The sequence below is a fragment of the Nematostella vectensis genome, chromosome 10 (assembly GCF_932526225.1).
Source record: "Nematostella vectensis chromosome 10, jaNemVect1.1, whole genome shotgun sequence".
In the NCBI taxonomy this organism is placed as follows: domain Eukaryota; kingdom Metazoa; phylum Cnidaria; class Anthozoa; order Actiniaria; family Edwardsiidae; genus Nematostella; species Nematostella vectensis.
The window spans coordinates 9020838-9047916 of NC_064043.1; the positions used below are offsets into that span (position 1 = coordinate 9020838).

At 43.3% G+C, this 27079-nt stretch overlaps 4 protein-coding genes across 7 annotated transcripts; 3 read left to right on the forward strand and 1 right to left on the reverse strand.

Moving 5' to 3' along the window:
* Positions 1–1673: 1673 nt before the first annotated feature.
* Positions 1674–8717, forward strand: LOC5513585 (G-protein coupled receptor 157). The gene is made up of 5 exons (XM_048733635.1): positions 1674–2205; positions 5703–5890; positions 6474–6659; positions 8156–8418; positions 8541–8717. Exons 1-4 carry the CDS (start codon positions 1773–1775, stop codon positions 8411–8413), a joined length of 1065 nt encoding a protein of 354 aa, XP_048589592.1. The 5' UTR covers positions 1674–1772; the 3' UTR covers positions 8414–8418; positions 8541–8717.
* Positions 8419–14063, forward strand: LOC5513544. Of its 3 annotated transcripts, none has more exons than XM_032383100.2 (5): positions 8419–8614; positions 8749–8780; positions 8902–12313; positions 13390–13782; positions 13953–14063. In XM_032383100.2, the coding sequence occupies exons 3-4, from the start codon at positions 9015–9017 to the stop codon at positions 13775–13777; spliced, it is 3687 nt and encodes a 1228-aa protein (XP_032238991.2). In that variant the 5' UTR covers positions 8419–8614; positions 8749–8780; positions 8902–9014; the 3' UTR covers positions 13778–13782; positions 13953–14063. The 3 variants fall into 3 exon arrangements, with proteins under 3 accessions (XP_032238991.2, XP_032238990.2, XP_001633787.2); XM_032383099.2 differs by having other exon boundaries at positions 8937–12313; XM_001633737.3 differs by having other exon boundaries at positions 8942–12313.
* LOC5513545 (short-chain dehydrogenase/reductase family 9C member 7) lies at positions 13896–18216 on the reverse strand. Its single transcript, XM_001633783.3, has 5 exons — positions 18092–18216; positions 15781–16138; positions 14834–15016; positions 14526–14765; positions 13896–14456 (listed from the first exon to the last, which is right to left on the reverse strand). Exons 1-5 carry the CDS (start codon positions 18149–18151, stop codon positions 14203–14205), a joined length of 1095 nt encoding a protein of 364 aa, XP_001633833.2. The 5' UTR covers positions 18152–18216; the 3' UTR covers positions 13896–14202.
* Positions 18217–19562: 1346 nt separating this feature from the next.
* On the forward strand, positions 19563–24950 carry LOC5513546 (inner nuclear membrane protein Man1). 2 transcript variants are annotated; one of them, XM_048733702.1, is made up of 15 exons: positions 19563–20337; positions 20659–20696; positions 20830–20908; positions 20983–21071; positions 21181–21251; positions 21444–21583; positions 21730–21831; positions 22038–22140; positions 22321–22483; positions 23128–23161; positions 23434–23521; positions 23930–24038; positions 24196–24274; positions 24402–24577; positions 24696–24950. In XM_048733702.1, exons 1-14 carry the CDS (start codon positions 19608–19610, stop codon positions 24575–24577), a joined length of 2001 nt encoding a protein of 666 aa, XP_048589659.1. In that variant the 5' UTR covers positions 19563–19607; the 3' UTR covers positions 24696–24950. The 2 variants fall into 2 exon arrangements, with proteins under 2 accessions (XP_048589659.1, XP_048589660.1); XM_048733703.1 differs by having other exon boundaries at positions 20659–20684.
* The last annotated feature ends 2129 nt before the right edge of the window (positions 24951–27079 follow it).

Below are 27079 nucleotides of genomic sequence, written 5' to 3' on the forward strand. Positions count from 1 at the left end.
ACCGTTCTCTCTGATCTTATTTCCTAGATTGTTGACGTGCGCGTTTTGATTGTTTACGCGCACTGTTCTCTCTGATCTTATTTCCTAGATTGTTGACATGCGGGTGTTGATTGTTTACGCGCACTGTTATTTCTATTCTAATGTACTAGATTGTTGAAGTGCGCGTTTTGATTGTTTACGCATACTGTTTTCTCTGTTTTAATGTACAAGATTGGGGACGTGCGCGTGTTGATTGTTTACGCTCACTGTTGTCTGTGTTCTAATGTACTAGTTTGTTGAGGTACCCCCTCCCCTTCGAAAGCAACATTTCTACAGATTCCTCCCCCCCCCCCCCCCCCCCACTTTTTGGATAACTCTGCCCGCCGCCCCTTACAGAATCTTACTTCGTACGCATCTGCTCCACCTGGATTGCTCTCCCTGTTGAAATAAAATCCTCTGAAAGAACTTCGCTCTTCAAAGAGCGACTGAAAGCTTTCTTTGCCATTTGACCCAGACAATATTCGCACCTGGCGCATGTCCCATATGCAGAAGGGTTCATCTTTTGTCAAGATGTTAATTCCAGCTTCTAACAATTTATCAATTTGTTTCTATTTTTACATCTTTGTTTCGTATGAACTGTCATCGCCGGGGACTAAAGCTTGTAAGAGAGCGCTTGGCCTATCATGTTATCTCCGTTCGGCCACCATCGCCATAAATAAACAAACGAACGAACGAATGAATGATATTCAATACAGAAAAAAGAAATGAATACATTTAATTTTAGGAACAGACTCAGGATAGCGAATGGTCCCAAGCATGATTTTCAGATTCATTTTTAGATTCAAAAAGAGCGGCTCTTTAGTACGCCCAAAACTCACTATATATAGCCATTTGGATTTTTTTCCAACTTTTATGAGAACGTATAATTTTAAGTTGAGGCTGAGCCGTTCATATTTTTGGAGCATTTTTTAAGGCAGAATATGTTTTTAACGATGTTCTTAAAATTTAGTGTATATAAGAATATAATACCCAATGAATTATTAGGAAGAGAATTAACTAATGATCAATTAGTTAGTTAAATACAGTAATAAGGTTGTTAAAGAAAAGAAAAGAAAAAAAAGAAAAGAAAAGAGAGAGAGAGCCTGCAAACATATACAAGAGAGAACATGTCCGTTCTAGGACTGGTACCACTTTGTCATTTATAGCCAAAAATAATACGCAATTAAGTGAAAAATTCATTGGAGTGATGAGTAAATCTTGGAGAATAGATGCAGAAAAGAAATCGGACAAGCAAATATTTTCCCTAATATTTATTCCACCGAAACGAATAGCCAAAGAGGCGGCATAGTTTTTGTTTCTGCGTGTTTTCAACTAAGAAATGAAAAATAAGGAACAGAGGAACTGATGCTGGGAGTACTTATATTCACTTCTTGTGTATGTGTAATAGCTACACAAACCAATGTACGCTAAAATGTATACGGTGTGAATAAAGTATGGTATGGTATAGGGAGACTTGTCAATATCGGTGTATGACAAGGAACAGAGTCAATACCGAAGTTTTCGTTCCGCTTGAGAACGGAAGTCATAACCCCCCACCACGGAACCTGTCACGTCTTCCTGCGTGACCAAGGAATGTTATTATGACCCTAAGCGTACACCACGAAGCGACATGATTGGTTAATCAGCGTTTCGTTTTCCCTTGCTATTAGAGGGCTATAGAGGGCACGAGAAATAGAATCACAAGTGGACTAGCTTTTCGAGAGAGGATACCCACACCGGCCGGCTCAATTGCCATGGCCGTTAACAACTCTACAACACTCCAACAGGCGAGCCACATCGAGGTCTCCTTTCCAGTATTTGCCGTGACTATTACTTCTTGTGGGTTGTCCACACTCGGCTCCCTAGTTCAAATTATCACATATTATTTATGGAGGGACTTGCAAATTCCATCGCGCAAACTACTGGTCTTTATTGCGGTTTCTGATTTGTGCACTGCTCTGTCTCTTGGACTAGGAGCTGTTATGGATTTCCACGAGACGTCCTCACTATGTCTAGTACAAGCGTTCGTATCCACGTATTTCAGCGCTAGCTCGTTGTTTTGGATGAGCTCGCTGATGGTGTATGTACTTGTCACGGTTGTAACCGTAGACCCAGAGAAAGCAGGCAAATTAATCAAGTATTTCCACGTACTATGTTGGAGTATTCCTGCGTTAATGTGCATATCAGGTATGTATGGGGCTGTTATAGATATTGCCATAAAAACATTTTTAAACTTTTGTATTTTCTGCAATTGGGAATCCCCGCTAATTGAGGTCACTTCAACCTGAAACTAAAGCTCATATGAGAACTCGGATCTTTCGAATTTTATATCCTGATTTGGATAAGCAAGATGAATTAAGAAAATTCTTCGAGGAGTTAACACATCTTATGGCTATTATTGACGGGTTATATTTTCGCGTGCGTGATGTTAGAGTTTTGTTGATATTTCACCTGATTAGAAGCCCTGTACATCGGGCCCAGTGTGTAACAATAAAGCGACAGGTCGAAGACAGTGATGCCAACCGAATCGGATGGTTCATTGCTATTTATTTACATGTTCAGACTAACTTATTAAGAATATTTTCAGAACAATAGACAACGCTTTACTTTTGTGCATAACCTGGTATTTCAAATTCCAGAGGGTTTCAGTATTTTGTGAGAAAACAGATTACGTGACTGCACTTGTGTTTTCGCTTTGCCTGTGGATATCTTCAACATATCTAGCTGTGAGGTACCACAAAAAGAAACATAGGACCAGACTCAAGCGTGGAATTTTACACGTTACTACCTCAGCATTTACCTCTCAAATTAGAACTTAGTTTTACATTGCCGCGCAGATAGTATAGTTAATGGCGTGAAAACCGTTTTGTTATATTTAACTCTAAGGAATTAGTCCCAAATGACGTCTGTTTTTTTTTGTAAGAACAAAAGAACAAACCTAGTAAACACGAACCTGATTTTTAAAAACACTATTTGTATTTGCCGATGCTTCGTCTGATTCCAAAAGGACTATTGCATCATTAAAAAGAGCCGTTTTTTTCACCTCTTACTAGACCTAACTAAATTAGGAGAGAACAGTGAGAAGATCAGAATTAGGCATGCGAATTTATACAAAGTAGTTCTCAGGTCTTATTGCACATTCCTCTGGTTTCACGGTTTCCTTTATCTGTGGATAAATTTAGTTGATTTTGTTATTAGACATTGGCCTGGAATTTTAATCGCTAACTAATTTCCATAACTTTTGTGCACAAGAGATCAATCTTTAAAATCAACTAATTGAGGCATTAGCTATCCCCGCACTGATGGTACTGTTCTCTCTGGAAAATATCAAATGCGTACCGGAATGCTAGATCGGTTCTATCGATTGAACACCCCGGGATGTCGACAAAATGACAAAGTACTAAATAACGAGATGGCAAAGTACAAGATTATCCCATATGGATATGCTTTTAGAAAGTGCAGTGGGCTTTGTCAGGTTTATATTATCTCGTGCTATGGTTAATCTTGGCTGGATTAACCTGTATACACAAAAAAAAAAACAAGCGGCATAACTTGAAAACAAACACGTATTAAAACAGAGCAATTCATCTGAAAAAAACTCAATTAATCTCACGATAATAAATCATTTCGCTTCATCTAACACTATATTTTGCGTAATTTTCGCCCGTGAATAGGCAAAAGCTAGGAAAAACTATTAATCGGCAATTACTAATAATTTCTCAGCAATTAGAATTCCAGATCCCACAAAGACTTATGATCTGATTAGCATGTTGGCCAAATCCTTGGGAAACACGGATTAACCACTTGGTATTGGCAGCTTGGGGCAGCGCTCTTGTATCTTCTCATATTTCGTGCACGTTAAAATTCTAAAGGTCAAGTTAGAACGTGGCGTGCGGTCGAATTGATAGGCATTTTTCATTCGCGCAAAGTAGTTTACTGGCGTTTGCCAAAAACACATTCGGTGCCCTCTGTATATGGCGGTTTCAGAAAATTCCGTTTCTGTATGGTGACGAAATATGTTATAAAGATGTTTAAAATGAAATGTTACCTCTTCGAGTTCGATGTAATGAACGTTACCCCCCCACCCCCCCCACCCCGGGGGGGACTCTCCAGAAAAGTAGACGGGGGGTGCTCGACCTATCTTTTAGGGTATAAAACTCTTACCAACTGCTATCTCTTAGGGTGTGTTTTAGAATTTTTCCGATTCTGCTATCTTTTAGAAGGGCTTCTGGAATTACGCGCTTGTGCGGAAGCGCGTAATTTGGCTTTTTCCGCGTAATCCACAAATTTTCGCGTAATCCCGCGTAATTTGGCTAAATTTTGAAAGACAAAACATTTAATTGCACAGCTGATGTGTTCTTTTAGGGTTTTTACCTCTATTTTTTGTAAAAACAAGAGAGATATTCTTCGTAAGAGTGCGATATTTCGAACTAATTCCGAAAACAAATAAAATGACTAGGCGTTCTTTGCTAAACCGCAAAGGCCTAGGACTAATAATAAAATACCGTTTTTAATTGGCCGGTGGCTAGGAGCCAATGAAAACTTGCCTAAGATATTTTCACGCAAAAAAAAAAAATAACCTTTTCAAGTTATTTCGTGCTTTCCTTCGGTACAAAATGTAGTTTGGGCGTAACAGCGTAATTTAGCAAAGAATCCCGCGTAATTTTGAGATTTTTCCCGCGTAATCCCAGAAGCCCTGTTTTAGGGGTTTTCACGCCGGGACAGGAGGATTTCGCCCATTCTGCTATCTTTTAGGGTTAGGCATTTCCAGATAGGGCTCCCAAAAAGCCAGAAAAGTGCTCACAAAAAGTGCTTAAAAAGTGCTCCAAAATCAAAATAGTGCTCAAATAGTGCTCATTGGCAAAAAGAAAATTACCGTATATTTTTAAAACAATTTAGAGATAAGTTGTGTTTTAATTAAAATTTGAATAAAAGAAGTAATATTGCTTTTATTAAATACATGCATTAGAGTATCTTATATTGTTGTCCATGAACGGGTAAATCACACTTTAGTGTATAACAACTAACTGTATAATAAAGGGCTTTGTTCTCTTTTGTGTTTGTTTACCATTGTTATTTGGATACTACTAAAAAACAATGTTCATTTACAAACATCACCAATGTCAATAGTGTCAAACCTTAATTATAACAATATCCTAACGAGAAATAATTACAATAGATGTAAAACAGGAAAACATGGCAAACAGATCTTCTAGATAAGGCATTCAATTATTGTAATGTACTCCACAAGCTACCCAATATTTGTGGTGACCAAAACACAGGCTACCCATTGAAATGTCGAAATCACCAGTCTTACAGTCTTAGTCTAGTTATTTGTAGTTAAAGAAACTTGAAATGTCTATATAAGACAACAAAATCTAGTAACTTGGGTTAAAAAAGCTAGAAGTTGACTTGTTTACCCAAAAAGTGCTCTCTGATCAAAATAGTGCACCCAAGCCCAAATTGCGCTGAAATAGTGCCGAGCCCAATCTGGAAAGACCCCCCCCCCCCCCCCCCCCGGGTTATCCCATTCTAGTACAGGAGGACCTTTCTGATTTAATATACATGTTACCACCCTCCCCCTCAGGAATTGATATACCCATGTCCCCCTCCACTGCCCCTCCTAATGCTGCTGCATTTGGGTGCCAGTATGATTTACTTGATATGCATATTCCTTTCTCTAGCGCTGCTATACAGCGGCTTCGGAGAGACGGATAACACCTTGTCTACAGGCTGGTGTTGGGTCAAGTATCGTCCTTCCGATACATGGATGTTATTTTGGATATTGGTGACGCAGAAGCTATGGGAGATGTCTGCATATATTGGCCTAGTTGCCCTCTGCATCGCCATTAAAATTAACATACAAATCAAGGTAATATTACTTAGGGAGTGGTCATTAATTACGGGGGGGGGGGGGGGGGCAATTTTGCAAAACCATGGGCTAAAAAATTTTGCCCCCCCTCAATTCCAAGCCCCAAAAATCGTGCCCCCCCCCTAGACCAGACGCCCAAAAATTTGCAACCCCTCCCCCCCAGTGGGGCTCAGATTATGAAGTGGATTATGTTTGTCCTTGCGGTCTTTGTTTGTATAATGCCTGAATGCTTTCCAAGGGGAGGGAGTTACAGGAGGTTCGTGATGCACTTTGTGCATCCTTCGCAGTACTATGTCCCGACACTAAGCATATCCAATATCTTCGGGCCGATGATACGAACAAAGACTGTGTTGACAAACATAATCCACTTCATAATCTGAGCCCCACACCCCCAACAGCGCAACTGATATCTCCCCTTACAAAACATTCACACATGACGCGTTGCATAACAAAGTGGTTTATTTTCGTAACAATCTCAATCGCGCTGTTAATGAAACGCATTCTGCCGTGCTCCCTTGCCTGAATCCGACAATAAAATAAGGAACAAATGGAATGAATCTAACGTGTGCTTCTTAACTTTCAGTGCGCTGCTCGGAGCAGGCGAGAAATCATCCCAAAGGGTACAGCAGTGGCCATGCAGAAATTCAACAAAAAAGTGTTTTTCGTCCCGTTCTTGTTTATACTACTGAGGGTATGGGGCACCGTGAGAGCAATACTAGCATTACAACAGTCACGCTATCAGCACAGTCAGCTCCTGATGGCGTTACAGGTAATCTCAGCGTCATATATGGGGTGGGGTGGCGGTAATATTGTCTTGTGATAGTGTATTGCTCGTGCCATGCCTTGTGAGATGAGTGAGTGGGGCTTTAGGTGGGTTGTGGGAAGAGATGCCTAAGGCAAAAGTTTCTTGAAAGAATGTGTTAAAAGGCACATGTCCACTTGAATGTTGCACTCCTTGGGACAGTTTGGACGAAAGTGGCTCCCGTCCTTGTGGGATTAGTGAGTTGTGAGTGCAGTGACTTATGGGGGATGGATGAGTTAGGTGTGCAGTGCCTTGTGGGATGGATGAGTTAGGTGTGCAGTGCCTTGTGGGGCGGATTTATTAGGTGTGCAGTGCCTTGTGGGATGGATGGGTTAGGTGTGCAGTACCTTGTGGGATGGATGAGTTATGTGTGCAGTGCCTTGTGGGATGGATGAGTTAGGTGTGCAGTGCCTTGTGGGATGGATGAGTTAGGTGTGCAGTGCCTTGTGGGATGGATGAGTTAGGTGTGCCTTGTGGGATGGATGAGTTAGGTGTGCCTTGTGGGATGGATGAGTTAGGTGTGCCTTGTGGGGCGGATGTATTAGGTGTGCAGTGCCTTGTGGGGCGGATGAGTTAGGTGTGCAGTGCCTTGTGGGATGGATGAGTTAGGTGTGCAGTGCCTTGTGGGGCGGATGAGTTAGGTGTGCAGTGCCTTGTGGGATGGATGAGTTAGGTGTGCAGTGCCTTGTGGGATGGATGAGTTAGGTGTGCAGTGCCTTGTGGGGCGGATGAGTTAGGTGTGCAGTGCCTTGTGGGGTGGATGAGTTAGGTGTGCAGTGCCTTGTGGGATGGATGAGTTAGGTGTGCAGTGCCTTGTGGGATGGATGAGTTAGTTGTGCATTGTCTTGTGGGATGGATGAGTTTAGGTGTGCACTTCCTTGTGGGATGGATGAGTTAGGTGTGCAGTACCTTGTGGGATGGATGAGTTAGGTGTGCAGTGCCTTGTGGGATGGATGAGATATGTGTGCACTTCCTTGTGGGATGGATGAGTTAGGTGTGCAGTGCCTTGTGGGATGGATGAGTTAGGTGTGCACTTCCTTGTGGGATGGATGAGTTAGGTGTGCAGTGCCTTGTGGGATGGATGAGTTTAGGTGTGCAGTGCCTTGTGGGATGGATGAGTTAGGTGTGCAGTGCCTTGTGGGATAATTTGTGTTGGGCGTGCAGTGCCTTGTGGGATAATTTGTGTTGGGCGTGCAGTGGCTTGCGGGATAATTGTGTTGGGCGTGCAGTGCCTTGTGGGATAATTGTGTTGGGCGTGCAGTGCCTTGTGGGATAATTTGTGTTTGGCGTGCAGTGCCTTGTGGGATAATTGGTGCGCGGAGCTTGTGCTGCTCGCTGACGAACGAGTATGGTTTTTGCCTGCAATTGTAAGAATCAACCAAATGCACCAAACACGGATCGGTGTATATCAATTTGATAAAATATTGATCATCAAAATGCATTTTTTTTTGTTCTTCGTACAGGGTGCTGGCGACACTGGACAAGGTTTCGTGAACTTCATATTATTTTGCGTGTGTACGGCAAGAACTAGACATATTATCTCCTCTGAGCTTACCGATTCTTTTAACCGGTCATACACATGGTTAACGTCTTGGAGAATAAAGGCACAGAACAGCGAAAGGAAACCTCTGCTGAGGAATAACTCAAATAGAAGGATGCATGGCGGTTTATACGAACGCGTGTCTTACAGCGCGACGTCATGGGAGAGAGAGGAAGTTTAATGAAGGTGTAAACGCGAGGGATAGCATTTTCGCTTGGAGCGTTTTTCCTTCTCTTTAGGCATTGTTATAATTTTAATTCGAATTAGTAAATTAATATATTGCTGTCGTGTTTTTTTGTGATTTTTAGGAGAGGTATAGCTTTTCTTGATTACTTAACAAGGGGCTACGTTAAAGATTACACCAGTCGTCGATATCTTTAAGGTAGAAAAAATAACATTAATTCAACAACGATAATCAGTCTTTGAAGTTTTTAGTAAACACAGTAACACAATGACTTAATAAAATAAGAAATAATTATATTTGATCATGGTTGTTTTATTCTTTCTGATTTATAGTAATACCTTTATACTCGAGACCAATTCATCTTGTAAGTATTGCACTTATTATTCAAATAGCGCGTGGAAACACAAATTATTATTTTGTGATAGTTCATTGCTGATTGTAAACAATTGCATTTGTTTTTCATTAATAAGTATGCTTTATTTAAGTTCATCGCTGTTGTTAAAGGTTGAATACCTTTCAGCACAGCAATACACGCACAAGTCACAAGAGAGGTGATAAACAAGGGTGATGTGAACCAAGAGAGTTCCTCTCGCTGAACATGCATCGACTACAAGTTTTCATTCTTCTCTTGGCTGTGCTAGTTACGTCGCTAGCAGCGCACTATGAAAACACTATTCTCGTATCGCCACATGGAATCGACAACGAAACCTGTTGGGAATCCAGTAAGAATACCAGCCGACCTTGTAGGACGGTGAATTACGCATTGGAACATTCACGAAACGCAACACGAATTCTCATTAGCACTGGAGAATACGTCTTGAGGAATAGCCTGACTGTACAAAACACGTATATATTGGCAATTGAGGCCGAAGATGCGGTCACAATAAGATGCTTAGGGGACGTCGGGGTGTCTTTTATCCGTAGCGGTAATATCAGTCTTATTGGCTTGACGCTTAAAAATTGTGGCGCACTTCATCCAAGTACGATAGGAAAAGCATTCGCAAAGAAGGCTCACAGCCCGTTCTTTGTTGCACTGTACTTCACGTATTGTAGAAATATAGAGATGGTCGACTGTACGATAAGTGAAAGCCCTGGTATCGGGTTAATCTTGTACGACAATGGAGGGTTTATTCGTGTAAAAGGGACGCGATTTACCCATAATGCACCTATCAAAAGGAATTGTTCGGGTAATGATTATTACGTCAAGGCAGGGGGAGGAGTATATTTTGAGTACACCTTTGACGGCTCTCTGTCACCATACAACACAAAAGAACAACTCCGCTACCAGCATGATAATCAAATCTTGTTTGAGAACTGTACCTTTGAGATGAATGAAGCCCCAGAGTTATGTTTTAATAGCATGATAGAGTATCCATCAGGGTCTCACCACATGCCTTTCGGCCGGGGTGGCGGAATGTCGATATTCATGCGAGGACTGTCCAGGAATAACCACTTATTGGTCAAAGACTGTCTTTTCGTCTCGAATCACGCCATATGGGGTGCTGGGCTTTTCGTGGAATTCCACGATGCTTCCCAGAATAACACTGTTCGAATTCAGGGAACTGTGTTCAAAAATAACTCAGCGACTACCGCGGGTGGCGCAGTGCGATCGGCTTTGGTCAATACCGGCAAGTTAACCATAGCGAATAAGATCGTACACGAGGAATGTTTTTACGACGGCAACACTGCGCTCATGTCAGGTGGTGTATCGCACTTTGGGAACTTCTACAAGCCTATACAGAGTGATGACTACCGCAGGGTGAGCTTCGAGAACTGCACTTGGATCAACAACAAAGGGACGCTTGGTTCTTCCATTGGGCTTTCAACACCAGCCACGGAAATCACACTCGGGAACTTAAACCCTGCGATTGAGGGACCTCTGGTGCCGTATGTGGTTACTCTACATAACTGTTATGTTTTAAACAATGTGGTAGTCCCAGGAGAAGATAACCAAGTCATCGGCCAGGGTTCCGTCTACTCTTACGCCGTACCTATGGTTTTCTCGGGGAATATTACATTTGTCAATAACACTAACACTGCACTTGTACTTGACGCCGCGGTACTTAAGATCTATGGGAAGACCGTGTTCCGTGATAATCAAGGCATTGAGGGAGGAGCCATCGCTCTATATGGACCGTCCGTTATTAATCTAATGCCCGACTCTAAGCTGTACTTTAGACGCAATATAGCTTGGGAAAGGGGTGGAGCACTGTTCGTGCGAAGTGGTAGCCCGCCTGTTGTCGCGTTTAACACCACGGATCTCGTCACTCACGGGTGCTTTCTGGTTTACAATGAGACCACATCTCTGACTCACGTCTCGAACTGGCAAACGGAGCTATTGTTCGAGGATAACACATCCCCTCCTGGTGGCGGGAAATCAGTGTACGCCACGACCCTCCGGGGGTGCCGGCGGGTGGGCGAGGGCAGAATAAATTATGCTTCCTTACAGTGGAAGTTTGTACAGTACTTTAGAAATGGGGAAAAAGCGGAGGAAATCAAGGATGAGATCTCTACTGATCCAATCATGATGGAGGTTATGAGGAGTGATTGGGCTGTCGCACCGAGCGAGAAATTCAACGCAAGCGTCAAACTCTTTGACGAAAAAAACAGCTTGGTGTCTGCAGTGGTTAATATTTCTATCCTGCAAGACGATGTATCTTTGGATATACCATCTCCCGTTTTACTCGTCAAGCAAGACAGCAAGTGCCACGGCCTTGCGATCAAAGGGAAAATCAACAGTGACTTTGATATCAATCTCAGGACGGTAGGAAGCCAGTTTATTGGGGTCACAGAGAGGGGATTGAGACTACAGGAGTGTCTACCGGGGTTTATACAAGATTCGGGGACGGACACTTGCAAGTGCGTGCCGAGAAAGATCTACGACGGTCTGTCACGATGCGAGGGGAACAACGTCTACCTGAAGACCGGCCACTGGGGAGGGAGGGTTGGCGGTCAATTTGTCACCTACCCCTGTCCCCAGGGGTACTGTAGCGATGATGTTACGGGGGGAGGGAGGGAATACAGGCTGGATTTGAAGGATCGTTGTGCTGAGAATAGAAACCAGAGCTCGACCCTATGCGGGAGCTGTCGATACGGTTACAGTGTGTTCATGGGGAATGAAAAGTGTGGGGATTGCTCTAATAACCACTTGTGGCTCCTCGTGATCTTCTTTATCGGTACTCTCATGCTCGTGCTACTTATCCTAAAGATCAACGTTGATATCTTCACAGTTTACCTCAACTCGTGGCTCTACTCGTATCAAATCATCGGCTTCCTGCTGCAAAAAGGTGAAGGTCTTGATTCTTTCCTCACCTTTGTGGTAGGAATCGCTAATTGGGAACTTCCAGGGTACGGATCATGCTTTTGCTCCGGGCTCACAAATCTTTACAAACTGGGAATCAACTACGGCTTACCGATTTACGTTTTGGTTCTGCTGCTAGTGTTATCTAAGATTGCTAAGCTCAGACCGGGCTGTTACATCAATAAGAACGTGTCTCGCGCCTTCTGTACCCTCCTTGTTCTGTGCTACACCAAGATAACTATGATCTCGTTCAGCATCTTGCACTATGTTAATGTCGGTAACCGATGGGTGCTCTTCTACGACGGGGAAATTGATTTCCATCGCGACTGGAAAGAACATCTTCCCTTTACCGTGGTTGCTATTCTTATGTTGCTGTTCTTTGTCTTATCGTTACCCATCATGCTCCTGTTCACGCCTTGGCTTATGATGAAGTTTCCTTGTTTGATGAGGTTTCGACTCTTCTTTGACCTATTCCAAAGCTGTTTTGAAGACCAGGAAAAGCGGAGAAACCATCGCTGGTTTGCGGCGTTTTATCTGCTCTGTCGTATCTTTATAATCTGCATTGCGCTTTACCCGCCTTTCGGCCCGTTGAAGAGGTACGTTAATTTGGGGCGCGCCAAATGGATGGTTCCTAGACCCTATATCTAAACTAAGGGCGGAAAGTTTTGGCCTTTTCGTGTTCAGGACGGCAGTTCCCCCTTTACCAGGTCCTTTTCAGTACGCCGTAAAAAAAAAAAAAAAAAAAAAAACGCGAGCGAAATCGAACGTGCGTACGCAAACATTCAAGGCGAGAGAGAATTTTGAGGGTCCCCCTTTCTTATCTAGTCCCCCTTTTTCTTCTTGGAATCGCTTCTTGATACATGCTGAACTAGTTCTAGGGCTTAGTTGTTGTTGGGTGTCATCATTTCTTGAGAATATGTCCAGGGAGGCATGCTAACCTTAATTGTTGTTGAGGCTTAGTTGTTGACGTGACGTTGGTTCTTCATATCACTCCTAAACGCTTGCATAACTTTAAAACTAGGACTAAGTTGATGTTGAGTCTTAGATTATCCCGAGGTGGTGTTGTTGGGAATTAGCTGTTGTTGTGTTGTTATTTCTATTTAGATCTCTCTTAGAGGTGTGCAATCTAACTTTATAACTTATTCTTATTTGATTTGGGTTCGATCATTTATCCAGATCGTTCCGGGAGGCTAAACCGACTATAGAACTTAGTTGATGTTCGGTGTTACCACTTCAGATCGTCCCAAGAGGCTAACCTAACAATAGAGCTTAGTCGATGTCGGGTGTTACCACTTCAGATCGTCCCGAGAGGCTAACCTTACAATAGAGCTTAGTTGATGTTGGGTGTTACCACTTCAGATCGTCCCAAGAGGCTAACCTAACAATAGAGCTTAGTCGATGTCGGGTGTTACCACTTCAGATCGCCCCGAGAGGCTAACCTTACAATAGAGCTTAGTTGATGTTGGGTGTTACCACTTCAGATCGTCCCGAGAGGCTAACCTAACAATAGAGCTAAGTTGTTGTTGGGTGTAATTCTTTACTTTAGGTCGCTCCGAGAGGCTCACCTTAAAATAGAACTTAGTTGTCATTGGGTGTTATGATTTTTTAAGAATTCTCCGAGGGAGCCATGTTAAACTTCATAGAACTTAGTTGATATTGGGTGTTTCTTCAGATCGCTCCTGGAGGCTTGCTGTGTGCTGATATGTGGCACGTGTCTGTACATCCAGCCCTATAACACCCGCTACACCTGGCTGAACACGGTGGACGCCCTTCTCCTAGTCAACCTCGCGCTCATCACCATCTTTAGCTCAGGTCGGACAGTAGAGGCGGGCGACTGGACGAATATCGCACTCTGGTACATCGTAGACGTCATGGCGTATTTCCCACTACTGTACCTAACAGTTCTAATCGCGGTCAAGCTCGTTGCTCTAGTCAGAGATGAGGCGCATTGGGAAAACCTGAGAAACCGGTTTCAAGATAGCGATGGGACCTCCACGCAGGCGCAAACTACGGTCACTGAGTTTCAAGTCACTGCAAGACATGTGACAGAAGACACGTGACGTAGGTGCGTGACAAATAATAATGGTGCAAAATAATAATGGCGCAATCAGAAAGAAGATGGCTACGAAATGTCGAAGCTAGTATTCGTAGATGTAAAGGGTTTACCGCCCCTTAGACTAAGCCATGAAAAACGTTTATTCTATTCCCCATTAACCAACAATTTCTAACCAACAGATGACATCATGGATCCGTTAACCTGATGCCTACAACACTGTAATGTTCAACAGTTTCAATGGTTACAAGTTAATAAAGTCTCCTCTAATAAAGCATGAAAATATTCTTTTGCACCTCGTTGTATTATGATAAAACTCAGCTACGATTGTTGCCGAAACAGCGCGATTCTTATAGATAAGGCTACCCCCCCCCCCCCCCCCCACACACACACACACTAGATGCACCACTAGTCCGAGCCTGCGGAGATTAATTATTGCAGCAGCGGTAACCGATCTCCGGCCACGCATTGAGGATCAGCTTTCTTCTCGAGCATGCGCAGGAGAGTATCGCCCGCTGAGGTGGGCAGCAACGATAGCAAATACCACAGGTAGTTCGCGTCTTGGCCGATGACATAGCGAGGCTTTGGAGTGCGTGACGTCAGCGCATGCGCAATCGCCTTGCAAACGTGATGTGTGTTTGGGGAGGCCATCATGTCGGCAATCCCATCAACCATGTTCTTAACGCCTGCGCAGAAAGAAGGGTTCAGTTTAGAGAAGAGGGAGACTGGGGAGAGGATTTGTAAGCGCTACTCACGAGTATTGTAGTAGTGTTCTCCATACTCATCTCGCTTATCGTCATCCAAGTTCTCCCAGAGTGTCTCCCACTGTTGTGTTAGGTTCTCTCGGGTGGGCATCTTCGTGCGGAAGAATCCCGGCTCGACTATGCTCACAGAGATCCCGAACGGGGCGAGCTCTCGCCGAATGGCGTCCGAAAACGCTTCGGCCCCATACTTTGAGACCGAGTACGGGGAAGCAAAGGGGAGCGTAAAACGACCTGGATAATAAAACAATGCTGGGGGAGTTCAGTAAAATTAAAGGGAAGAAAGAAAAAAAGGGACAAACCTGCAATACTTGTAACATTGACGATGCGCCCACGAGCACGCTTGACCAGCGGCAAAAAGGTCTTTGTGACGTCAACCAGTCCCCATAGGTTGATATCGGCCACGTGCTTGAACCTCTCCACAGGGATCCAGTCAACGGGACCGACCCCTGCTATACCGGCATTGTTAACCACGCCCCATAAACCTAGAAGATATGACCACGTGATAGCAATCTTTATTATGATCACCATCATCACTGCCGAGACTTATACCACGATAAAAAAACAGACTGTTATACGGGCGTCTTATAAAGTAGTTTTTTGATTTTTTAACGCAATATTGATGTCGAGTCTTCAAAGCCAAGAGCGGTGACTGAAAGAAAAAAATATATAAACGTTGTATCTACGAAATGTCCCTCTAAAGTTCGAGTGTTTGTTGTCTCTGGGCGCAAAAGATGTCACATGATCGTGCGTGTCTCTAAAAAGAAGAACAAAGGCTAAAGTCGCTCACGTAAGACCTTAGTGCACGGCGTGCCTTAGTAACACACTCTTTCCCATGAGACGCTAACGTGAAAACACCCCAAGATGAGGTTCGATCCTCGTCCAATTCCTTTTTTCTCCTTCACTTTTATCGATAATTGTTTTGGGGGCTTTTAGTTCTCAGTCGTGGCTGGATCTTTCGGCCGATCAAGTTAGTTAGAATTTGAAAATATCCTAGGGCAATTGTAGTTACCTATTTTGAAATTTGTTATATATTTTCCAATTAGACGCGAAATAGGGTAAAAGATATAGTCTATAATAACGTCTTCAATATTTGTTTACCATTCAGGAAACCTTCAAATTCTGACACGGAGGCCCTCACTATACACAAAGTCGACAATACCTTGACCTTTTGGTGGTCGAGGGCAGAGGGAATCCCTCGTCCCTGACGCCCTCCCCACCCCCCCACCCCCCCCCCCCCCCCACTTACCTGTGCCGTGTGGTAGCTCCTCTTGCAAAGCCCTATAAACCTCTTGCACCTCCTTCGACTTTGTGACATCCAGACGAAACGTCCTCACCCTCCCACAGCACTCCTTCTGCAATTCCTGCTCCCCCCTGGCCGTTAGACACGTGGCGATCACGTGGACTCCAAGACTATCCAGGAGAATCGCCGTCTCTTGCCCGAAGCCTGAGTCGCAGCCGGTTATTAGCACATACTTGCTCTCCAGATCTTTGATTGGGCAGTCAGATTTAACGAGTTTTCTGAATATCCACAGGGTGAACACAAGGAGGACTATTATCACAAAAATATGCTCCCAAGCGAGGCTGAGTGACTGCAGCGTAATCATCTGGAAACACAAGGCATTCGGCGTTTCTATTCGGTATAAACGAGATTGAAGAACACCACCTCACAGCCTCCTACTGAAATATTATTCTAAAAAGGCAAATCTGCGTTTTCGACTTTTTCTTTTTTTAATTTCTTTATTGTATAAACTAAGAAAGGGCGTTTATAATTACAGACAAGCTGAAGAATATTCGTGAAGGTTGACAAAGATGATCGTCCTATCTTTTAGGGTTTAAAATCTTACCAACAGCAATCCCTTAGGGAGTCTCGCGCAATAATGTTCCGGCACGTCCGAAACTTAATCTACGGTAAACCACAAGTCATCCGAGTGCTTAATACTCCAGCATTTTTGCCGGTAACTATCGTTAGTACTATCTCTAAGGGTTGAAAATTGCCTCGACCATGCCAAATGTGCTGTCTCTTAGGGGAAAGAATTGCCGTTGACCACACCTAAAGTGCTTCTCGTTTAGGGTTTTTTCCGTCTGTTTATATATAGCCCCCCCCCACCCCGGGTCGGTGCAATGAAAACAATAATGATGTCTAGTTTCTATATAGCGCTTATACAGTATTCAACAATGATCTAAGCGCTTCGTATTAGAATTGTGTCCATCCTTGAGCTGGGTTAGACAAGCTTCTAGTAAGGTCACATAAGGTCACCGAGAATCAAAACTGTGTCAGCAGAGGGGGCCCCATACGCTGACGCGCTAACAGGCTAACACAGTGGGCCACCTGTAGTGATAGGCCCTATACGCGGACGCGCTAACAGGCTAACACAGTGACCCACATATGTGGAGAGAAGCCCCATACGCTGACGTGCTAACAGGCTAACACAGTGGGCTACCTGTGGTGAGGGGCCCCATACGCTGACGCGCTAACAGGCTAAACACAGTAGTGGGCCACCTGTGGTGAGGGGCCCCATACGCTGACGCGCTAACAGGCTAAGCACAGTAGTGGGCCACCTGTGGTGAGAGGCCCCATACGCTGACGCGCTAACAGGCTAAACACAGTAGTGGGCCACCTGTGGTGAGGGGCCCCATACGCTGACGCGCTAACAGGCTAAACACAGTAGTGGGCCACCTGTGGTGAGGGGCCCCATACGCTGACGCGCTAACAGGCTAAACACAGTAGTGGGCCACCTGTGGTGATAGGCCCCATGCGCTGACGCGCTAACAGGCTAACACAGTGGGCCACCTGTGGTGAGAGGCCCCATACGCTGACGCGCTAACAGGCTAACACAGTGGGCCACCTGTGGTGAGAGGCCCCATACGCTGACGCGGAAGCACATACACTCTCAGTAAGTGTCGTTCTGCCTCCCTTTGCTCTTCAATAATACGCTTCAATCTTTCGCGAAATGGATAGGTGCTAAACTAGATAGTATGACGCAAAACAAGGCCGAGGTTCCGGCTATCATTTGCATTTCTGTCACCCCTCAAGGTGTTGAGTTAAGGCCGCCACGCGCCGTGATGTAACGTATTCTACTCACAGGAATTCCATCGAATTTAAATATCCTATCTCCTTACACTGTATGCTAGGATTTTAATCAAACGGTAAACAAGGTTTAACTCCCAGTGAATGTCTATGACGACATTTTTGCTTATTCTGGGTTTTATTTACATTCATTACACTTAGGTTATTGTGTTATTATGAGTCCGAAAGCTTCATGCCAAATTTTCCTTTCCTACAATACTGGATTTAATAAATTTAACAGTTTCATTACTATTTAAAATACTCGAATTGAAACTTCTCTAAAATGTAGAAATAACGCGAAGTAACAGTATCAATTAAGTGGAGGATCTATTCACAACTCGCCGTTGTGTATCAGTACAATATCGCATTCCATCTACTAACACGACTTGAATAAACAAATTGACATTGAAACACACGCAATACAGCCATTATCACATAAACCAGCTTATGCAAACAAATAATAATAAGACAGATTATAACTTATTTTTACCTTAATGCACGTCCAAACGCCGTCTTGTGTCTGTTGCCTGAATATGATGTTTATGAGCATATCACACGTGCAGCTCAAGGAAACATGACCCGGTTCAAGTTCAAGCCGGTGGCTGTTGTAGATGGTGGTGGTTTAGAGGGGAGGGGGGATTCAGGAAAAGGGGACACACCCCTAGCTCACGCTGCTAGGGGACTTACGAATGGAGGAAGAAAGGTATGGGAAATCCACTGATATATACCCCTGTCATATGTTTTATATATTGATGCAGCGGCGTAGCCAGGATTTTTTAACAGGAGGGGGCCCAAAAAGGTCCTTTCATTTTACTGTATTTTTGGCTGCTAGAAGGGGGGGCGGGCCCCCTGGGCCACCCCCCTGGCTACGCCCCTGTTGATGCTTTCAATTTGTGCTCAATGTGAGGTCGCTTATACCATCTGGCGCACTCAAACGCAGTTAGTCATGCGCGCTCCCAGGATTGGCCCAGGGGGGGGGGGGGGGGGGTGCGCAGTCATAGGTATCATATAGAAAAAGCAGAGTATTTGAAAAATGACCCACTATTTGACGCGCGCGAACCATGCGCACCCCCCTGTTTACGCGCCTATTGTTACTAGACCCTCGATGTTACCGTCAGTTTTGCGCGCAATGTTATAACCTCTTGCTCACAATAGTTTACTCGAACTTGCTTTACTTGTGAAGAAAAATCAAGATCTCTACGCGAAAAACACCGACGAGTTGACGCCTGCAAGGTTAGCGGTGATTTGTTGTTTTCGATTCTGTTTCTTTCTTCTATTGCCTACAAGCCGAATCTGGGTCGAGGAAAATGGAACCAACAAACTTTACCCTTATTTTATGGACGAGGTTAAAAGCAGCCCAAATGTCAGGGCAATTTATCGTTCCCTATAAGTATATACCGTATTCTTCCTCTCCGATTTATGAAAAATCGCCTGATTGTCGGGCTAGTTAAAAAGATGTCTAAAGATACACACGATGAGTCGCATTCATCATTTCCAGGTGTTTTCAATGTTTTTATGTATTGAAGTAAATATCGATCTCATAGAGTCGTAGCCTGAGGCGAGTAAGGGACTTGTCTCGAACGTGACTCAGAAAACATATGGTTACTTTCTAGTGTAGAACTTTCTACTCCCTGTTAACCCGACCATAGTCAGTAATCACAGCCCACATATACAATTTATTTTGTGTGTGTGCGTGTGTGCGTGTGTGTGTGTGTGTGCGATGTTTTCTCAGATTGTGTACTGCATGGGAGAGCATTAACAATTTTTTTCGTTTTTTGCTTACAAAAGGGATTTGCGCTGTTTCTAATGCATTTTGTTTATTTTCCACAATTAGCGTGGATTTCCAGACTCAAGCCTTGATCAAACGGAGGTGACAGAATGTACGCGGCTCTCCACACATTGCGTGACTACCGTCCCGGCCCCACCCTCCTAAAGCAGGCGCGATCTGCCCAGCGGCGATACACGGAAGAGTAACCGCGCCAGTTGTTGCTGTTCGCTGATCCAAAATGGCGGCCAGTCGGCTAACGGACGCTGAATTGAGACAGAAATTAAAGGATTTGGGAGAGAATGTAGCGCCTGTTACTCCGACTACACGGCCCTTACTCCTAAAGAAACTCAAAAAGCTACAGCAAAGCCCTCGTGCGAGCCCCAAGGCGACAAGAAAATCTACTCCAAAGCCAAGGACACCGTCAAAGGGACGAAGTCCGTCTCGAAAATTGATCGGGTTTTCTAGCGATGAAGAGGACGGCGATTCAGTGTCCACAAGAGATCGGCGGAGCTCGATTAGGAGAACAAATGATAGTGATAACTCTAGGGATGATAGCTCATTGATCGCGTCCGTAAGCGAAAGTTCTAGGACGACGAAAGGTAGTGTTACACGTACACATAGAACAGTAGAGAATTCAGACGAAAGCCATGGCGGAGAATTCTCAGACACTGATAGTAACTCCTACACCGGGCCTTTTCAGAGAGGCTCCTTTCGCTTTCGATCATTCAGAAGGAAAAAGGATAGTCCTGAAAGTGAGAAATCTCGTCAAGGATCGATCCTGTCCTATCCTAAACCTCAAGAAGAGAGGCCCTCTTCCTCTACAGTGTTTGATGACCCCGATGGGTTTTATAGGAGAACCTCTGCCATTCTTAATATGATTACCGTCTTCCTTATCGTGGGCTGTGTGTCTTTGCTTCTTATGTATGTGTACCAGAGTCTGCCTGACACTGGGATCATGCAAGGCAAAGGTGAATATACTACAGCACATTATTACAATTACGTACTTCTAGATGTTGTTTGAATAATTGCTAATTATTATGATTGTCTGCTTGAGTGTGGATTGTGTTGATTTGAAACAAATAAGTATAATGACTTCAACCATTTCTTACAATCTAATTTCTTCCAACAATTATGAAAATATTAGACATTCTTTTAAATTATTTTCAATCTGATTCAAGGCATACTGTATACTAATCTAGGCTTATATTAGATGAGAAATTCTCATTTTCTTGATGAGTGAACAGGCTTGTTTGAATGATCATAAATTATTTTTCTTTCCCTTGTTTTAGCATTGCCGCTTTGTAATGGAAATGAAGTAAGTCTGAAGGTAAATTATATATCTTACTAAAATGTGCCATTTACATTCAGGTTTTGCATGCATGGCATTAACACATTCTTGGTCCAGGGTCTATATCATGAGAGTATTTCTATGACTGATCCAAATTTTGTGTGTGTGCTAGAACCTCAGTTGTCTCCCGCTAGACAGAGCAGCAGAGCAGTTTGCAAGCCGGTTATATGACAACCTCTCCTTAGCAGCTGGTATGAGATCAATACACAGTTCTCCTTCAAACCAAAGGACTCTTATAATAAGCATCTTGTTTTGTTTTATTCAGGACTGATTGAATGCAACATGAATGAATCAGAAACTAGTAAAAAAGTGTCAAAGTTTGAATTGAAGAAGAAAATTACTGATTACTATAAGGTGAGGTACTGCCTTCTTGCTAATGATAGCAAGAGACTTTAAATTTCATGGTATAAATATTGATGTGCTTAATTCTATGGTCATGTTTATGTGTTTTTGTTATGTTTAGTCTAAAGAGGATGCTCAGAAAATATCTCATCGCATGCTAGAGCTGATTAACTCAAAACAGTGGGGCATGAAGTATGTAATATTATTCCTTATTTTCTCATGTTTTCCTCTTTTCTATAAGTTCTTGATAGTGGCCATTATCAAGAGTTCAAGAATTAGGTATTCAATTCTCAGTTTATCATGAAAAGGGTTGGACTCACCTGTGATCATGGATGTTGTGTTACTGTGGTATACAAATTTGCTGAATTCTGCACTTTTTTACAGATTGTACGACAAGGATAACAAGTCGGCAAGTCCTTCTGAAGCCTACTGGATAGAGGGCACCCATGCTTACAAGCCGATACTTTGTCGCTTACGGCAATCAGCTTCCAAGATCATTGGCATTTTTATTCTTGTAACATGTGGTTAGTTATCTTATTACTAGCATAAGATTTTTGTATAATTTTTATAGAACTCCTCTCAGCTATAATGCTATTATAGAATGTCAGAGATTTCTTTATCACTAGATATGCAATGTTGATAGATACATGTTTTTTAATAATGCCACCAGTTCTAGGTATCCTATGTGGAATATACTTCCTTGTCCGTCATCGCTGGAGAAAGGAAGAAGAGGACATGAGACTCATGTACACGTTTGTTGAGAACATCATAGGTGAGCTTTTATTCTTCTAAAGACTTTTTTGTCTTTAGAATAACATAAATAACAAAGAAGATGCTGCAGTCCCTCTTATAATATGTGGAAATTCTGTTTCTGTTATGATCTGCCCCTATAAATACCACCACTAAACTTAGTGTCCCAATTTCTTAGGTTTGACTGATATAATGTTGTATGTCTCCTATTTTTCCCTTTTCCAACAGATATATTGCGTAAGCATCATAATGCTTGCCAGAATGACAAGGATCTTCCTCCTTACCTTCCCATACCTCATGTACGGGACATGCTTATTAAGCCTGCTAACAGGTGAGTAATATTTCTTATACTCCCCCTCCCCCCTTCACTGCTATTATTCAAGTCAATTCTGATTCTTATAACATGTTCAACTAGTTTTCTTCCCTACATTTTTTGGTGGCCATGGAAGTATGCATAACACTCTTGACATAAATAACAAAAAAATGGATTGTGGTATAATATTAATCTCAGGAAAAAGCTTGCCAAGACATGGCAACGTGCTGTTAGGTTTTTGAGCGCCAACGAGTCACGCATCCGTGTTGAAAGTCAGCGGATAGCAGGAGAAGACTTTGAGGTCTGGAGATGGATCCATATCGCTTCTCCTCGACAACAGTCACAAAAGATGGGTGCTATGGTAAGGAGGAATTCTAAAAGGAATCCATAAAGTCCATTTGGGCATAATTGAGTACTGTACTTATGGATATTTGCAAGAATTTTGTTGTTTGGCTTTGCCTGGATGAGAAAATAGTTTTCTAATGAATCACAGCAAATTTTTCTAATTGATTCCAAAATTGTTTACACTGCTATTCTGGGTCTGTATGACCTGAATTTGATTTGTTTGTCTTTGGGTTGAAAAGTCAGCAAGTGGTTTCACAAGCTTTCAAGGAGTGGACATTATGTTTTGAGGGCATGGAAACGAACCTGAAGGATCAGAATAAATTTATCTATTTGTGTCTTGAGTTGTATTTGTTGATCTCTTTCCCTTGTATGGTATTTTGACCTTGTTGTCAAGAGGGTCGATTCTGCCATTTTTCCTTGTCCGCTTTTGTCAAAGAACCTGCGCTATTATTTGGCTGAAGAGTAGTTGCTATCACCTTGGTTGGATGCATATCTTCAAGACCATTTATTCTTTTGACTGATGCCTGAGTATCTTCATCTTGTTGTGTTTATTTTGAATTTATGAATTTTTTGGGTTGTGGGTACTTCTCAAAGCCGGTACAGGCTGGTTGAGGGGTCAATGTGTCAAAAACATTGTTTACTTTTTACATTTGTTTGCAGGGAAGTCCAAAGGGGAAATTCTGGCAGGGACAAGGTATGTGAGTGAGATAATTGTGGGAAATTTGACTCTACATAGCTAATTAAAATCAGGCATGACATAATCATCCTGTTTTTTTGGTGGAAAGTTTTGATGTTAAATTATAGTGTATCCATCTATACATAATGTGCATAAACTGTAATTTTGGATATGGCTTGCAAAAGTGTTTGACTGATTAATTGATTGAGAAACTGCTAAAAGTTTCTGCTTCGAAAGCAGCAGTGTCATGTTAAGTGTAAGAATCATTTAATATTCAATTTTTGTCTTAGCATTTGAGAACTTCCAGTGGGCCGTCAACCCGCCCATCATCAGCCCAACCCCCTGCCTGAAGATCAGGAACATGTTTGACCATGAAGTGTGAGTACACGGATCAAGGGGAATGGTGTAGGCTGGGAAGAGAGAGAGGGAACATGTTTGACCATGAAGTGTTAGTACAACGAGCAAGGGGGATGGTGTAGGCTGGGAGGGGAGAGGAAGGGAACATGTTTGACCATGAAGTGTGAGTACAATGAGCAAGGGGAATGGTGTAGGCTGGAAGGGGGGAGAGAAGGGAAGGATGAGTAGAAATGCAATTGTGTCACTTTCAAATTGCAAGCTTGGAGTGTTTGTATGTCTGATGTGAATCACTGTTGAATACCATGTCATTTGTTCCTGAATCAGATGTTACTGTCTGTCTTATGACTGTTCTGTGTGTTTGATGCGTGGCTACTACCTCGAGCTGATTGTTGTGTGGTTTTGTTTGAGTGTTGCCTTTGCCCAATGCAGGGAGATGGAGGAAGGATGGCATGTTCTTATCCAAGATGCCATACTGGAGAAGTGCTCAGATGCTGGTGCTAACATCGTGCATATTGCTGTGGACAAAAGCTCCAATGAGGTACATAAAAAAATTGTACTGTATTGTCTAAGAATCAATTAGAAAATCGCTCTTTGGGTCACAAATGGCTTATGGAACAGAAAAAATCTGAAGACCAATTGAGTTTGACTGATCTTTTGCCGTTCATCACATGAATGAGCTTACATCTTTCTCCTAGGGTTGTGTTTATGTCAAGTGTGACTCACATGACTCTGCAGGAATCGCATTCAAGAGTTTGCATGGTTGTTGGTTCGATGGTGAGTAGCATACTTTAACACAATATGCTGAAAAACCTTCCTGATTTTAGTTTCTTGTTTAGAATTCAAATCCAGAGCATGATTCATCATGCCGACCCTGATGTCTCATGAAGTCTTTCCCTAACAGGTCGTCTTGTTGCGGTCAAGTACCTCACTCTGAAGCGCTATCATCAGAGGTTCCCTGTAGCTCTGTACGCCACCGAGGCATTGCGGCCCTCTGGACGCAGCCCTTCTTCACTAGTCACATTTAACCCAGAAGACCAAGATGATCAAGATAACAATGACTCAGACCTTGAAGTTTAAATCCTCCCACCCCTCCCCAGGGTGATCTAGATAACAATGACTCAGACCTTGAAGTTTAAACCCTCCCACCCCTCCCCAGGGTGATCATGATAACAATGACTCAGACCTTGAAGTTTAAATCCTCCCACCCCTCCCCAGGGTGATCTAGATAACAATGACTCAGACCTTGAAGTTTAAACCCTCCCACCCCTCCCCAGGGTGATCATGATAACGTTGACTTCAATATTGAAGTGAAACCCCTTTGATCCTTTCCTAGGGCAATCAGCAGAACAATAACATAGCCGTTAAGGTCTAACCCCTCCCACCCCTCTCTAGGGCGATGAGAATAACAATGACTTGGATAGGGAAGTCTAACCCCCCCACCCACCCCTCCCTAGGGCGATGAGAATAACAATGACTTGGATAGGGAAGTCTAACCCCCCCACCCACCCCTCCCTAGGGCGATGAGAATAACAATAACTTGGATAGGGAAGTCTAACCCCCCCCCCCCCCCCCCCACCCACCCCTCCCTATGGCAATGAGGATAACAATTACTTGGATATTAAGGTCTAACCCGTCCCACCCCTCCCTAGGGCGATTAGGATAACAATGACTCAGACATTGAAGTCTACCCCACCCCACCTCTCCCTAGAGTGTCTGTCGGAGCCTAACCTCTCCCTATGATGTTCAGGATACCGGAAATTCAACCCCTCCCCTCCCTAGAGTGATCAGGATAACGACGACGTTAACTAAACCAAAAATAGAGGCCAAGTATCTAATGAAATTTGATGTAGTCTCTAGCTTTGCGTGAGGAATATTACGAGTCGGGTGCACACTAGCGGCGTATTATCGCACACTCGACTTGAATAACAATGAATTACACAGCGACAAGAAAAATATCAAGTTTTTTATTTGATGCCATTATGTTATATCGATATTTCCAGCAAACTTATCGATTATATAACCTTTGGAGGCATGGCGTCAAAAACTAAATTATACTTCTACCGGAACCTTTTTTGAATCACACATATATGTACTCTAGTATAACTAAATCTGTATCATTTCAGGAATAAAAAGTATTTTATTTAACGGAAGTTTGATTGCAACTCGGAACCGCAAGCGAAACTGTGATGCGCAACTCACAACCGGTAATCCCGTTCTCGGCTTCCGTACCTAAGTATTTGACCGATTCTCACTTGTGCTGCGCTTCCGTTTTCGCTTACGCTTGCGTCCTAGTGAGAACTAACCTTTATGCCCCCGTCCTCGATGATAGACTAGGGTGATTTAGACCCACGACGCCGGGAAGAGGACGCCGCCTCGCGTACGTTCGATTGCGCGCGCACGCTAATTTTTGCCGGCGTCCCGTCCTCTTGAAGAGGACGTGAAAAAGCATAAAATGCTGTCCTGGAAAGGAAGCGACGCCGGCAAGAAAAGCGTGCGCGCGCAATCGAACGTGCGCGAGGCGGCGTCTTCTTGCCGGCGTCGTGGATCTAAATCACCCTACTGTGATTGAAGCGTGTTGGTTTTCACGTCTCACCTTAATTAGTAACTACTGAAATGTATCACAGATATTGCATTTCTGTTACCCTGGGTACCAGAGGCTCTTAGCTTCGCGGCGACGGAGCCTCTTGTACCCAGAGTACATTTTGAGTTCTCAAGTTCCGCTGTCGCTGCACAGATATTCGTATTCGGAAGTATACGATGGTTATATACGCTTTTTGGTATTGTCCATCTGTCTACTTGGATGTCACCTTCGCAGGTAAGAAAAACATTTTTTTCGTTCACAGAATTAAGAGTACTGATTTCTTAATTGAAATTTTTATTAATATTTTTACTATTATTTTTTATTGACATTTTAGTCGAGCATATAATATTTTGTATATTTTCCAAAGTAATTTTTATAACATATACACCACACGGCCGAAAATAAAGCAGAAGGCTTCGTGTCGTACTCTTATTGTTGTTGGGTACCCTGTGGTTAGTATGAAAGCGAAAATAACGAGTACAATCTCAGTACATTCTCGTTCCCAGAGCTCCTCGGTTATGCTTCCCGCTGGAGATAACAGCGGAGGAGCTCTGGGAAGGAGAATGAATCTCAGTAGTACCCTGAGGTAAAAAGGCAAAAAAAAAAAAGATTCCTTCAGCTCCAGCCCGAAAACAAAGAAAAATCAAGGACACCGTTGTCGAAACTAGCCTTGAAATCCATTTGTACTTGTATGTAAGCAGGGGATTTGAACGCCAAAGTAGGAACAGACAATACCAACTACGAGAGAGCTATGGGCGTGTATGGCTGTGGCACAATGAACAACAACGGCGGACGACTTGCAGATTTTTGTCTCAACAATGACCTTGTAATTGGAGGTACTATATTCCCCCACAAGAACATCCACAAACTCACTTGGATGTCACCAGATGAAAGAACACTCAACCAGATTGACCATATCATCATTAATGGAAAATGGCGACGATCCCTTTTAAATGTTAGAGTGTATCGAGGGGACGATGCATCGAGTGACCACAACC